Raw genomic sequence first — 14,598 nt, 5'->3', positions numbered from 1 at the left:
ACACCCTCAAGATACGCGATTGTCGGTCTTTCCCCGCGTACCTCAGGTAAGTTCGTACCAACCCGAACGACTCCAGAAACGGCCATCGGCATCAGTCTCTATGGAGCTATCTTTTGGGGACTCTGCTCCGCCAGAGCTTCCGAAGAGATGGCCCCCACCCTACAGTCTCCAGTCCCCCCGTTCCCGCCAGTTGCCGGACATCAACGGTCCCCCATCGATCGCCTAACCTCCTTTCTACAAACCCTCCTCGTTTCTTCTTCCTGACATCCCTTCATCCCTCGACCCCTCCATCCCTTCATCCCTCTACCTCGACCCCTACTCCCACATCCCTTCCTCCCTACCCCCACATCCCATCATCCCTCTACCCTACTCCCCTTCATCCCTCTACCCCTACCCTATATCTATTTCATCCCTCGATCCCTTCCGCTTCTTGAATCTAACAATCTTTCCACTATGCAATAAACCTCTTGAAACTCATACCGTTATTGGCGTGGTCCTTGTTAGTGAAAACCAAATTATGTGTGGCACCTCTCAGGGCATGATAATAATTTATTATTTAATTATAATCATAAAGGCATCATTAGCACTAAACAAATGCTGCGTTGAATTTGTACCCAACCATAATGTTGCTTGAGTTGGGTCAGTTTTATGCATGGTTTTCTAGAATATTGGGTGATTTAGTCTAAAGTTGTTCGATACCTGTTCTTCACCGCTTCCGGCTCAGAGTTCCCTCTCGGAAAAAAACAACAACAGCAGGCACAGACTACATGGTCAAAGATGTTCTTTTCAGCAGTTTTTACAACAGAGAATGCAGGGATCATCAAGAGCGGCATTATTTATACGTCTGATGGACCCGTAAACTGTTTTACTTTGACAATATCGTAGTTTAATAATATCATTTTTTAACCCTAGCTTAAAAATGCTGAAATAACGGTCTGTGCCTGCTTCTGTGTGAGAAACTCAAAAGCTGAGAAAGGAGGCCAGCTAAGGCTTGTTTCTTTCTTACAAATGAACTGTTATTTCACATAAATTAATTTTGGTGAGTGATAATGAAATAGGCAAATTAAAAGGTTTTTATCAAGGTAGGTGCTTAAATGTTCCCCGTCCAGTTGAAAAATCAACGCTTAGCACAGTATCTCTCGTCATAGAATGGGTCATATTACAACGTTAGCATTAGCTAGCGTTATTGTCTCCGTTAACGTTAATGTTACTTTTGAGAAAGGTGACCTGTGTATAGGAAGGAAAGGTACAATGGGTCAAACAGTTTCCAAACAGTTAACGGTAGCGTTAGTTACCATTAATGTCGACCATAACCGATTGATGCGTTTCAATGGGATTAGTTTTCGTGATAAGGGAAGTAAGAAATGAAAATAGGCAGTATCAGTTGTGTTTGCCCGAGTAAGGTAATGCTGCTCTACTGCATACAATAATTTACTCCATAAGCTCTGGCTAATGTTAAAGTGGAGGGGTAACGCTATTGTTACATCGTCTTTGCGCTTTATTATCTTCATTGTATCATGTACATTTGAGAAACCGAGAATGATGATAATGATGACGTTAGCTGTTTACTGAACAGACAGTGAAAAGTGGCGGCAAGAAGAGAGCCACAATGCTTACTTAAGTTACAGGACCACACTGTGCGGAGTTGTATAAATAGCTGGACAAGGATGGAGTTTGCTTGTCACCACGAAACATTCAGGTTGATGGAATACCAGTCCATGAGTCAAAGGTCTAATGTTGTTGCTAGTTTTATGCTGTATATACTTGGCTTTATATAAAGCATATTAGTGAGTTCCTGTGAGACATATCATTTTAGAAAGTGCACCAATGTACAAAGCTTTTTTTGTCAATCATGGATAATAGAAATGTGCCCCTCAAAGTCAAGTCAAGTTAAGTGTATTAACGGGCCCTCTCTATGGAGTTTGCATGTTCTCCTCGTGGCAGCACTGGTTCTCCCGGGGTTCCTCCCACCAAAGACATGTAGCTTAGATTAATTGATGATTCTAGATTGCCTGTAGGTGTGAACGTGAGAGTAATTGTTTGTCTGTCTATGTATGTCAGCCCTGCGATCGTCTGGCGACCTGTCAACGACGTATCCTGCCTTCGCCCAATGTCAACTGTTCATTGTAACCGATTGTCCTAATACACAGTACTGACAACAAATGAACCACAAAGTAGATTGAATCAAGTACAGTAGCAGATATTCTCCCTGACAGAAGAGGGCTGATACGGAATACAAAAGGTCTGCTGATATCATTTTTGGTGCTGATTGAAAACATTATAATTTGAATATTATTGTGATGACTGGAGGCTGTACAGATCCTGTCCAAACCCTTCTGTGACGTTAATGACATACTGACGCTCCTTTGCCATTTTTTTATTGAGAATCCACAAATAACAAATCTATATCGGATTTAATTTAGCTACAAAATACAACTGCGTACTGCCAGTCTAGCTTGAAAAAACAGGACATTGCAAAGGTCAATAACTTAGGCAGAGAAAACATAGCTTGCATCAAAGATGGTATTATTTTGTCTACCCAAGAGTTAGCGGTAGGGTTGGGGTATTTATGTGCTGCTGGGAAGCTTAGCAGACAAATTGAGGAGGTTAATATATCATTAAGTCATACAGAATCCATCCAGATGCATTGTACCTTAGCATTGTTGCTGACCAGGTGCATCCCTTCATAGCCCGTCCATCTTTACTTGTTGTACGTTTATTTTTTGTTTTTGTATCACACTTGCTTGCCATTTTAGTTTTAAAAATCAAGGTTGCGTTTTTAAGTCTGGGCCATGGATATATAAAGAGAACTGGATAGGGGAGCAACTTTCATGCCTTGCTCAGGGGCACATGAATCAAAGAAAGTTTGACTTCCGAGTATAGAATTCAAATGAAAGTACCCGGATCTTGTGCATTATGGGGCTAATAGAGCATGTGCACTAGAGTTTCCTTTAACTCTGCTCCCCAGGCTCGGTCCAGCCTGGTTATTGGGCTCATTCAAATAAATGGACGAATGAAAATAACTCTGCATTTGGCTATTCGGGCATATTACCAGTCTATGGGAAATAATCTTTTTGAGCCCCATGGCATCACTTGATGGACCCGGAAATTCAATTTCCACCGTTTGGCCACAATGTAAAATTTGCTTTAAAGCCCATCGCCCTATCAGTCCCTCCATGTGCTTTCCTGATTGGTCACGCCCCATCACGTGATCCTTTTCTGAAAGACTAACATCAGCCTTGACTACCAGTGGTTCATTTCAATATGGATAACAGTGTTTTTGACCTTGTTATCTATACTAGCAGCTGCTGTACAGTTAAATTTAGTATTTTATAATGCTACTACTGCCTACATGCACAGGAGGAAAGCTATTGGCTTTGCGTCAATTCCCACGTCTAGCGGTGTTATCAACCCTAACCCTTTGCTTCCTGTCAACACCAGCACATGCATACCCAGTGTATGTGAATGGTCATGTGATATGTGTTTTCAGGTGGTATGAGCAGAGATTATTTCTGAAACTGCACTAAAACGCTTGTCTTTTGTTTCAAAACAGTCTTAAAACGAAAACCTAGTAGTGTGGATGTAGCCAAGTCCATCTTTAAACAGAACAAAGGGTTATAATCTCTGCATCACATGGCAAGAATTACATACTCCGGTAAACCCACAACCACATTCAAAGATGAGGATGCAAATATATTTTTTGGCCTTATGTAACTTTATATATCAGACTATCTGCACATGCGATGACAAATTATAATCAAGTGAAAGGACATGACTTTCTTCTTTTATCAAGGAGAAATACACCATTTTATTGATATGACTTTATTGCATACTCCATAGATGGATGTAAACATTATATGGAAAGCAAAAATCTACCTAAACAAAGCAAACATGTGGTGGAAAGGACATTGTACTAACATCAGGCTTTGGAATCTTCACCAATAAAGAAAAACTATAAACAATAAAATGGTCAAACCAAAGTACATAATTACAAATCTGCACAATTTGGTTATCAAAGTTGATGTTAAAAGCATCAACCTCGTGGGAAATAAGTTGTGTGTGAACTTTGTCAATGGCCTGAAAAAAAGATATTCTTGGTTCTCATTCTTTGTTTTCATCAGTGACTATAATTATTAACAAAGCATCATACAGCATACCTATTGATCATACTATGATTCATCTATGATTGTGGCTTTCACAATCCATAGGATAATAACCTCAAAAACAAAAAAATGTCATTAAGTGGTGCACAAGTTGAGCACAAGCAAAATGCCACTACAGACATCTGAGTTCTGGTAGAAATACCTCTGCCTTGGTTGTGTCTTACAATAAACACAACTGGCACTGCAAGTGGGTGAGAAGAGGGTGAGAGACCATCTCACTTTTTGCTGGACAAACGAAAAGGTTGTGGTGCCTCTATAGAGGGGTGTGGTATCCGAGGTGGGAGGGTGGGCGTTGGGGGCATGAATACCACCCTTATGGCCTCCCAGAGAATGGCCTTGCTGGCAAGTAAAACGAACTTCCATCAAGGCAACCACTAAAGTACTCGTGGATAAGAAAATGTTTTGTGTTGCACAGCAACTGCAAGAACATAAATCTGTCTAAATGGCAACATTACAAAAAGGTCTATAAACGATTGCATGGTTAATTTTGCTTAATCATTAACACAGGAGTTTGAGAGGTAAGAACATGAGACACACTTGACATTCAAATCGGTGTCAGCACTATCTAAGAAACTCCTAGAAAACATTCAGTCACTGTTCCACAAAATTTCTCAATTCACTTTTTGCTGCTTATTGAATTTTGGCAAGCACAGCTCACAGAAATATTTCAGCCCTACTGTTCTTCAAACAGAACCACACTTATGTGTCTGACAAGTGTATCACCAGTTCGTCAGTCTGTGAAGGGTCATTGTCACCTAGCAATTCTGTTTCAGGCACTAACATGTCCTTGTTTTGGTCTGGCCCATCCTGGGACGGCCTGTCAGCCAAGTCCTCATCATTGGTCTTGGAGTCCTCATTTAGCAAAGCTGCTCGCTCTGTGACAGAAGTGTTGGAAGGGGGAGTGGTGACGTAGCCTGTAGATGTGGATCCACTGCCACTATGGTGAGAACCAGCTTTGGCAACCATTTGTGGTGGGTGGTGCATCTGCTGGTGGGGAATTGGCATGGGTATTTGCATGGGGTAAAAGTTCTGCAGGTATGGGTAAGCTTGCATGGGGTGATATCCGTTGACAGGGATGTAGAGCTGCTGGGGCACCATTTGCCGATGCATTTGGCCCTTCATGGGCATGAACTGGGGCTGATGGAAAGGCAAGCTCTTTTTAGGGCTGGTGTAACGAGAGGCATTTGCCGTGCTCATGCTGATGTTGCTAACAGGGCTGGTGCTCAGAGAGCTGGTCTGGGTAGTGTTGCTGGTGCCAGAAGTCTGAGCAGAGCTGTTGTAGTTGGACAGGCTTTCCCAAGAGCGCAGACGTGTGTGGATGTCCTTGAAGCGAGGCCTTCTCGCTTGGAATTCACTCCAACACTCCAGCATAAGGGTGTAAATCCAGGCTGGGCAGTCATCTGGACAAGACAGTAGCTGATGGCTGCGCAACATCTCGATCACATCGTGGTTGGAGTAGCCACAATACGGCTGCAGACCGTAACTGAAGGTCTCCCACAGCAAGACACCATAGGACCAGATGTCGGAGTCAGTGGAGAACTTTCCATACATAATCGCTTCCGGGGACATCCAACGAATGGGGAAAGGGCTTGTGCCCATGAGATTGTAGTAATCAGCAGAGTAGACGTCTCTGAACAGGCCCAGATCCAGGATCTTGATGCTGAGTTTGTCATAGACCAGAATGTTTCGGGCAGCAAGGTCTTTATGGACTACTTGCTGGCTGGAAAGGTACTCCATTCCGGCAGCAATCTGGGTGATAATGTGAAGAAAATCGGCCTGCTCCAGTGTGGATTTGACTGTCTTGTCATCATCAGAGCTGCCCACATCCGAGTTGGGGGAGCGCATCACCAGATACTCATGGAGGTCACCAAGGCTGGAGTAAGTGAATATCATGCTCATTGGCTGCTCTTTGGTGACCACACCCAGCAAACAAACTATATTTTGGTGTTGTACGTGAACGCGGAGCATGGCTTCATGGCGAAATTCCTCACAGAGAGAGGTATCAACCTTGTCCTTTAATGTTTTGATCGCCACCACCTGGGTCTGCTCACCAGGTGCAGTGCCATACATGTGGCCCTTGTAAACCTTGCCAAACCGATCCTCGCCAAGCTCCTCCATAAACCGCACTGCTGACATGTTGATCTCCCGCAGCTTGGCCTGCAGCCACAAAGCAATAAATTACATACATTACAGTCATTTAGGAGACACTTTTATCCAAAGCTACTTACAATTCTGATTCTATCACATTTCTAAACCGTAGGCACAGCTACAGGAGCAATTGTGGAATTAAGTGTCTTGCTCAATGACACATCGACATGCAACTAGCGGAGCCGGGGATCGAACCGCCGATCCTCTGATTGAAGGACGGCCCTGCTCTCCACTTAGCCACACAATTACATGTCATCAAAGGGTATGGCCAACAATAAAACTTAATGTAATACTTCAGCACTGGAATGCAACCGTTAATAATTCAGGTGAACGGAGGTCACTCTCTTTTTCATGACTGGGTGCGCAGACCAAAACCAGCACTGCCTTAAAAAAACAAAAGCATATGGTGGGGGTGTGCTGCTTCATGGACCAATGAGATGATGAGTAATAGATCTATGATTTTTAGGGTTTATCAGACACCAAAACACTGCACAGTGGTTTATAATACTGTGATAATACTATGAGACACCATTATCAAATAATATTTTAGCTCTATTTTGAAAAGGGGCTCTGAGTTTAAATGTAGCTTAAAAGCTTTCATTATTTGAACATATAATGGTACAAATTTCTCATTGAATATGTGCTTAATCCTTTATTTTGCGTTAAAAAGAATGAAGGGGCTATGTTTTCTAATACAGTGCTAATGTCGGTCAGAATACGACCATATACATAAGAAAGAATTTAAATGATGTAACCCTGTCAATGAGCCTTTGTACTCTGTGTGTGTGTGTGTGTGTGTGTGTGTGTGTGTAATAACCTGGTGTTTTTGCTGATTGAGGAGAGACAGCTCCATGTCCTGGCTAGGTGAGCTGCTTAGCTGGCAGCGTAGTGGTGTGTCAGTCGATTCCTTTTGCTTATTGCGACACATGCAGACCAGAAAGAAAAGGCAAGCGATGACCAAAGGGATGGCAATGGCAGGGATTAGAATGAACAGGATCTCCTTCCTGGGGTTCTCTGGGAGCTCTGGAGAAAGTAAGACAACAGAGATAGTAGCACGTTAAGTCCTCTGATTTTGTAATGCATTGACAGTGTTCATTCGATTTTCTTTTAAAACATAACCTGTGGTATAAACATAATGGTCTACAATATGAATGTTTTTTTAGAAGAAAGGCTATGACTTCTCTAATAGACACTTGATGTGCCTTTAACTGAAGCTTTAGTCTACTCAAATCAGTCAACTGATAATAATATCACCATGGATAACCCAAAACTAACATACTCCCTCATGGTGCAAGAATAGAATTCTAACTAGTTACAGCTGGTGTGGTCTTAATGGAACAAATGTGTCCTGTCCCCTGAAAAGCACATGTAAGAATTAACAGGATCTATTGAGACTTAAAGATCTTTTGTTAAAAGTGAAACAAAGAGACAAACTGTATTTCCACACATCACAAAACTGTGAAGTGAAAGGCTATTTGTCATTACAGTTACTGTAATTACTGTTAAAGAAGCCCAGTCTTGTTCTGTAGGCCACTGAGGTGTCGTTCCCTCTGGAATGACATGGCTGACGCGCTCGTTGTAGTCTAGATTACCTTTGATGTGCGTTGCATTAGGTACATATTCACTGACCAGTTTGTTGAATGAAAGTTTGTTTATTTCCTTTGTTTCCACCGACATTAAATGCACCAGTTGTATAAACTCGGGAAACTGTTACCGTAAAGCGTAAAGCGGTCAAAAACCATTTGCCCTTCCGGGGTCAAACACCTGACAACAACAGTTATTTCCATAGCTATAGATGAATCCGCTAAAGATGAATCGTAGACAGACAACGCGTCACGCGTTTTCATGTTTTTGCGTCGGCCTCTGTCGTCCTCCACACTACGGGAGACATTTCATCTGGTTGCAACTTGCAAACTCACTGCTAAATGCCGTCAAATCCTTTACACTGCACTTTAAACATGCGATATAGTTTATTATATTCAGACTTGAGTCGTGTTGTAAGGGCTACAGAAATGTTTCAGGTCAGATTGCTGCTGTGACGTCACACAGGTGCTGATTTAGACTTGAGATTGACATTTAAAATTGCCATTACATTTACAGAAGAGATTCATCTCTGAAAGGGGCTTAATTGCTACCACAAAAACACACTGAAATGTTTGCATATGACACGAAAAGAGTGTCACATCGGCATATCCCAGTGGAGGGTGGTATCTGCCAGTAGAACACTGGTGTTCTGGGCAAAAACTAGGAAGACTCAAAACACTCATTATGTTAGAGTAACCTGAAAATGATCATCTCAAACTAACTATTCAGGATACAATTGTTGCATCATAGTACTTACTGCAGGGCTGGATGTCACACAGGTCCACCCTGACGTGAGGGTCCAGCGTGAAACACCAGGGCGCCTGCATCTGGCCCCCTGGGTTACGACAGAAGTTGTGACTTCCCCAGAGCTCGGGGTAGTCTTGGGACAGGTGGTGACTGTGAGGGTACTGAGAGCTCCATGGCTGGCAGTGATGACCAGATATAGTGACGCTGACTGTGCCCCTGTACTCAGCCCCACTTCCATTGTAGCAGCTGTGGTCTGTGGGCGAATCTGTAGGGGAGACAGTGACTCAGTGTGGATGTTCCTTCTACACACTATAAGACAGGGACCTACATTATGTGGGATTACATTATTGTTTTTCTGCTGGTTCAGAGAGTGACAGTCTTGTGGTGTGTAACATGGCAACACATTTTGAAGAGGACTGTTAAATGTGTCCAGTTAAAATGGTGTTAAACCGTTAAAATATACAGTTCGATTTTTATGTTCACTTTGTGGGGCTTAATAATGCTAAGGTAAATAATTAATTATTAGTTTGGATGGAATTCTTCAATAATTTAGGAAAGCTGTTTCTTTCTGTAAGGGAAACGAAAAGAGTGATATCAATTGCATGTCATTGCGTTAAGTACAGAGCTGGAGTCAGGATGTGGTTAGCCTAGCTTAGCATGAAGACTGGAAGCAGGGTAAAGCAGCTAGCCTGTTTCTACCCAGTGTATCTACCCTCCCAGCACTTCTGCGCAGCATTTCTAACATAGTTTGCTGGATTCGATCATTGAGCATTACAGTGTTAGACTGGCTACAAATTGTTGTAAAATGTGTTCATTCAGGAAGGTGCTTTTACATCAACCTGTGTAGTGTGTGCATGCGATAGCGTCCACCTACATGGACCCAGCTTCTCTGGCGGCACTCCTATCCTCATACAGGAAGCAGCATCGGGCGTGCCCGGGCGCGGCAGCAGGTGGCAGCTGGGGAGCTCCAGCTGCATGAGGATCATGGGATTGGACCGGGCAATGTTGTACTCGGCGTGGCACAGGTCGTTCTCCAAGGCCTCGCACTCATCTCGACAGAGCTGACGCCGCCGAGGGGTCAGAGTGCCCTCGTCACACAGAGGGAAGACGTAGTAGCAGAAGGACGGGATGGCAAACCTGGAGCACTGATCCGATAGGTGGGTGGAGGTGCCAATCATAGTGAAGGCAGCTTGGAGGGAGGAAACAGAGACACGTTTGAACTCTGTCCTGCATGTTTTTTGCAATCTCAGATATCTTCAGTAGTTCGAATTATACCCCGCTGTTTATTGATAATAGTGCAATACGTTCTTACCTGTGATGCGGTTTTCACTTTCCCCCTGCATCTGCAGAGACTCAACATAAATGCTCTGGTTGCCAATGAAGCGAGCACAGGCAATGCCTCGGTATGGCTGGCAGAAACCTTTTTCACGTGACCTGAAGAGAAAAAAAAATAATGCTTTCTTTTACAAAGCAGAGGAAAAAAAGAAAGAAAACAAAAAACTCAGAAACCTTATTGATGCCATTAGGTAAGTAAGCATTTACAGCAGCCACTTTCAACTAATACTATCGCTATATAGAGATAATATATAATTGGCTAATTTTAGCTTATTATAGAAAAATTGGGATCGCTGTATGTTGGCTGATAAGTAACAAGAAATTGCAGTTAATACATTTGAACAGTATGTTCGAAGTCAATTGAAAACAGTGTCATCCTTACATCCTTAAATAGCTGGTCCACCAAATGGACAGATTGATCTGTTTGGGGGCCCTGGGGCAAAAGTCTGCTCCTGATGATATTAGAATAATTTCATTCTCCTGTCATTCATGTGTGCAGACGGCCCTTCAGCCCTTCTTTTTTGGGAGGAACCATATGTGATAGAGGAGCAGCTGGAATAAACAAGCCGCCATATTAATATTTATCATCCATTGCTGCAACTCATCTACTCTGCATTTAGACACATAGACACACACACACACACACACACACACACACACACACACACATAAGACAACAGCTCACAACTGTGACTCTATATGACTGTTGATCACTCATTCCTGGAAATCTATTCTTGTTAGTTCTTAAAACACAAGTTTTTTTTTAGGTACTTCTTGTCATGTTGATGTTTCTTTTTCTGATAAGTTTGCTATAAAAAGGGATGTGACTTCATTATTGACAGCTGTGATTCTCTCTTGCTAACAAGCTGTGGCCGTGCTCGGCTCGCGATTGGTTCAGGCAGGTGTATGGGCAAGACTTCCATCCGGCTCCACCACCCAATCACTACTGCACAGAAGGAGGAGGCTTCAATAGGGCAAGATGGCAGCATGTGACATATGTTGGGAACTCTACAACAGTGAAACAGCAAGAGACTGAATGGACAGTGGAAACAGAAAACTAGTGATGGACTTTATGGCCAACTAAATTAAATCTAAAGCTTGGGGATGATTAAACGTTTGAATAGATTTGGTTTTTAGTTGCAAAATGCAACAAGATCATTATTGCAACGTAACGTTTTTTTTAGGTCGCCATTGACATCCACTTTAACAATCAGGTGCTGCCACACACAAAAAGTCTGTACTTCAATTAATCTGCTCCTGCTGTTTGTGTTTTATTACATCAGTCTAATATCTGCAGACAGCTGCTCGTTAGCATTAGCTACTCCGCTAGAGACAAACTGAAGTAGAATCTGCACAGTGTTTATGGCTTCACCTCTGGTAACCAGAGATAATTCCTCGTCAATAAACACCAAGCAAGAGTGGAGAGTGTTTTTGAGTCAGACCCTCTCGTAGATCCCACCGATAAATGTACCACGGGACAGACAGTAGGACTGGAGTCACTGTAAACTGTGACAGGTGCACGTTTGATGCAACCACAGATTTTATGTTGCTGCCATAACTCAAGACAGCTAATGTTTTCAATTGTCATCTACCTTACTTTTTGGCTGAATGTAACCACCCAGTCACTCTGTCCTACAGATAACATCAGCTGTCTGTGAACACAAGAGCAAAAACCCTCCCGACATTGAATGGGAAGAGGAAATTCACAACCAGAGGCCGCTGAAGAGACACAGGGGTCACCATCTCCCCCTAACTCCATCTCCCCCTAACCCCCGGGGAGGCCCAAACCTCCCCGGGGCTCTTTGCAGACTCTGACTCCGATCATTAGCTCCTCCGGTGTCCCACTACAGAAACCATGCATTATGCAGTCACAACACAGTCTAAGTCACCAATTTAAAAACCTAAAAGCAATGTGTAAATTAGTGCCATTAATTGTTATCATTATCGCAATAAAAGATAACACAGTCATATTAAGTTCTAGCTTAAGGTGAGTGTCAGGATCCCTGTCAGACCCTACACCTCCCATGGCCACACAGCTGCAGCCACTCCAGCTGATCACCTCCTGCAGCCTGACACACCAGACTCAGGTCCCAATAACGATACCCCTGCAATATATAAACTCTGGTCCTGCAGTCTGGGGTTGTCAGGTCGTACCGTCTTTCACCCGCTTCTACCCCGTTGCATCTACTCCCTCGAGCGCCTGCCTCCGGTGTCCGTCGGTCCGGGAATCCCCCGTGCCCTCTGTGTTAACGGACTGCTCACCGCCGCTCTGCCCTCCGTTGTGTTAGCGGACTACACACGCCGTCAAGCTGCCAGCTCTCCAGTGTCGAGCCACGGGACTCACACCGTCGATCTGCCTACTCTCTGGTATCGAGCCACGGAACATCACGCCGTCAAGCTGCCAGCCCTCCGGTGTCGAGCCACGGGACTCACGCCGTCGATCTGCCTACTCTCTGGTGTCGGACCACGGGCTCCACACCTTCACACACCTTCACAATAAAACCTGTTTATATCAACTCCTGTCTCCTGTGGTCTTGCTATTGGGTCCTATCCGTGAAATCCCGTGACAGAACGACCTGACCATAATGGACCCAGCAACCACAGGAGCAGCTACGCCGTACAGGCCTAACAGTCTGCTGGAGGAGATGAGAACTTTCGCTGCTGAAGTTTCTCAGATTAGCTATTTCATGCAGTAACTAGCCCGGACAGTCAAGTCTCCACCAGTTCCAGCACCCGCACTATTCCCTCCTGTCCTCGCTCCGCCGGTCTGGGAATCCCCCGTGCCGGCTCCGGATCCCTACGACGGAACACTGGGGAAGTGCCAGGGCTTCCTGTTGCGATGCCAACGGGCATTTGACCGTCAGCCTCAGACTTTTGTCTCGGACGGGTCCAAGGTCTCCTACGTGGTTGGATTACTGCGGGGAAGGGCTTTGGACTAGGCCGTGAGAACATTGGGTTTTGATCGGCCAAATGCTGTGCTTTTTGTGGACTTTGTGGAGGATCTGAGGAGGGTTTTTGACCCTCCGGTGGACTCGGATTATATGGCTGAGCACCCTCTCAGCCGGAGACGGGGCCAAGCAAGTGTAGGGGAACACTCGGTGGTCCGGCCAAGTCCGGCTCCCCGTATTCGGACGGCATTCCGGCCGTCACCGTATCCAGCTGCTGCCCTCCGTTGTGTTAGCGGACTACACACGCCGTCAAGCTGCCAGCTCTCCAGTGTCGAGCCACGGGACTCACACCGTCGATCTGCCTACTCTCTGGTATCGAGCCACGGAACATCACGCCGTCAAGCTGCCAGCCCTCCGGTGTCGAGCCACGGGACTCACGCCGTCGATCTGCCTACTCTCTGGTGTCGGACCACGGGCTCCACACCTTCACACACCTTCACAATAAAACCTGTTTATATCAACTCCTGTCTCCTGTGGTCTTGCTATTGGGTCCTATCCGTGAAATCCCGTGACAGTGAGTGAGGAAGACTTTACTTGTACATGCTCAGGCCTGAAGTTCATATCTTATACATCTGCCTCATATGTGTCTCTCACTCATTATTTCAGTGCCGTTATATTTTGGGGCTATCAATCCTGATATCAGCTGTTTTCCTCAGCTGCCCACATCTATCCATTAAACACAGTGACACACCTACATTGTTGGCCTATCATCTTGCTGCTGTCTCTTTTTGAATATGCGGTTTTGTATGTTTATGCTGCTGTTACACGCTTTCCTCTGACCTCCACACCACCTCCCAGACTGCATCAGCTTCATCAGCCTACCGGTCTCAGCAGAAGCATCAGCCTCAACCACTGCTCAGGGCAGACACCCCTCCATTAAAAAGCTCCCTGGAGAGTCCAAGTGTCAAAGGCTCTGTCAAGACTTTATCATCCCACATCATCTGTTAATAATAAAGGATGATCTGTCCTGATTGAACTGGCTATGCTGTATACTGAAAAGTAATACATCACATTATCGGACCAGTTCTGGCCTCAAGCTTAGTTTATACTCGCCGTAATGAAGCTGGTGAGAGGCGCGCGGCAGAAAACGATGGCATGCGAGTTTTGCACTAAGGGTCCGCATGTGGTTGTGGCGCTTGGTCGTGCACCTCTGAAACTTTTTAACCAGGCGCATGTGGCGTGCGATCATGTTAGTCACAAATAGTTCATTGATAAACGCACTATTCACATAGAAAAAGAAGGCCATTTCGTTTTCAGATACTGTAGAAACAGGAGGTCTTCAAAAACTACATTTGAATAAATATTTTGAAGCCAGATCAAATAGTTTACAGGATATAAAACCTTTGTTTCTTTATAATGCATTTAATACTTGACTTGTTTCTTTACAGGACTTGGAAAAGGCAATAAAGTAGTCAATGAATATGAGATATGGGTTTACAGATAATTACAATTCCTCCTCAGCCTTGTGTAGGTGGATTTATGGCTTTTTGCCGGTTACACCTACGGTCTATGGGCATATCTCTGGGTTACACTCGCTGTCTTTTTGATTCTTCACAGTTAATTTTGTTTGTACGCCCTCTTTTCAAAGAATAATGCAACTTGCGGGCCATCTGCGGAGGCTCGAGCTACTGTGCCAAGCGCGAGTATAAACAAATCTTTAAACAGTTCAACAT

General features: G+C 44.3%; 1 protein-coding gene across 1 annotated transcript in view; it reads right to left on the bottom strand.

The window, feature by feature from the left end:
- Window positions 1-4,862: 4,862 nt before the first annotated feature.
- The window catches only part of ror2 (receptor tyrosine kinase-like orphan receptor 2), a 31,372-nt gene continuing 21,636 nt past the window's right edge, over window positions 4,863-14,598 (bottom strand). The window contains exons 5-9 of the mRNA XM_076079471.1: window positions 9,955-10,076; window positions 9,517-9,831; window positions 8,653-8,907; window positions 7,129-7,334; window positions 4,863-6,320 (exon numbers count right to left, since the gene is read on the bottom strand). Coding sequence (XP_075935586.1) covers window positions 4,863-6,320; window positions 7,129-7,334; window positions 8,653-8,907; window positions 9,517-9,831; window positions 9,955-10,076 — 2,356 coding nt within the window. The remainder of the gene's footprint in view (window positions 6,321-7,128; window positions 7,335-8,652; window positions 8,908-9,516; window positions 9,832-9,954; window positions 10,077-14,598) is intronic.

Source organism: Anarhichas minor, unplaced genomic scaffold (assembly GCF_050575085.1).
Source record: "Anarhichas minor isolate MPS153535 unplaced genomic scaffold, ASM5057508v1 ptg000073l, whole genome shotgun sequence".
Classification (NCBI taxonomy): domain Eukaryota; kingdom Metazoa; phylum Chordata; class Actinopteri; order Perciformes; family Anarhichadidae; genus Anarhichas; species Anarhichas minor.
This window is presented reverse-complemented; position numbering and strand designations above follow the sequence as displayed.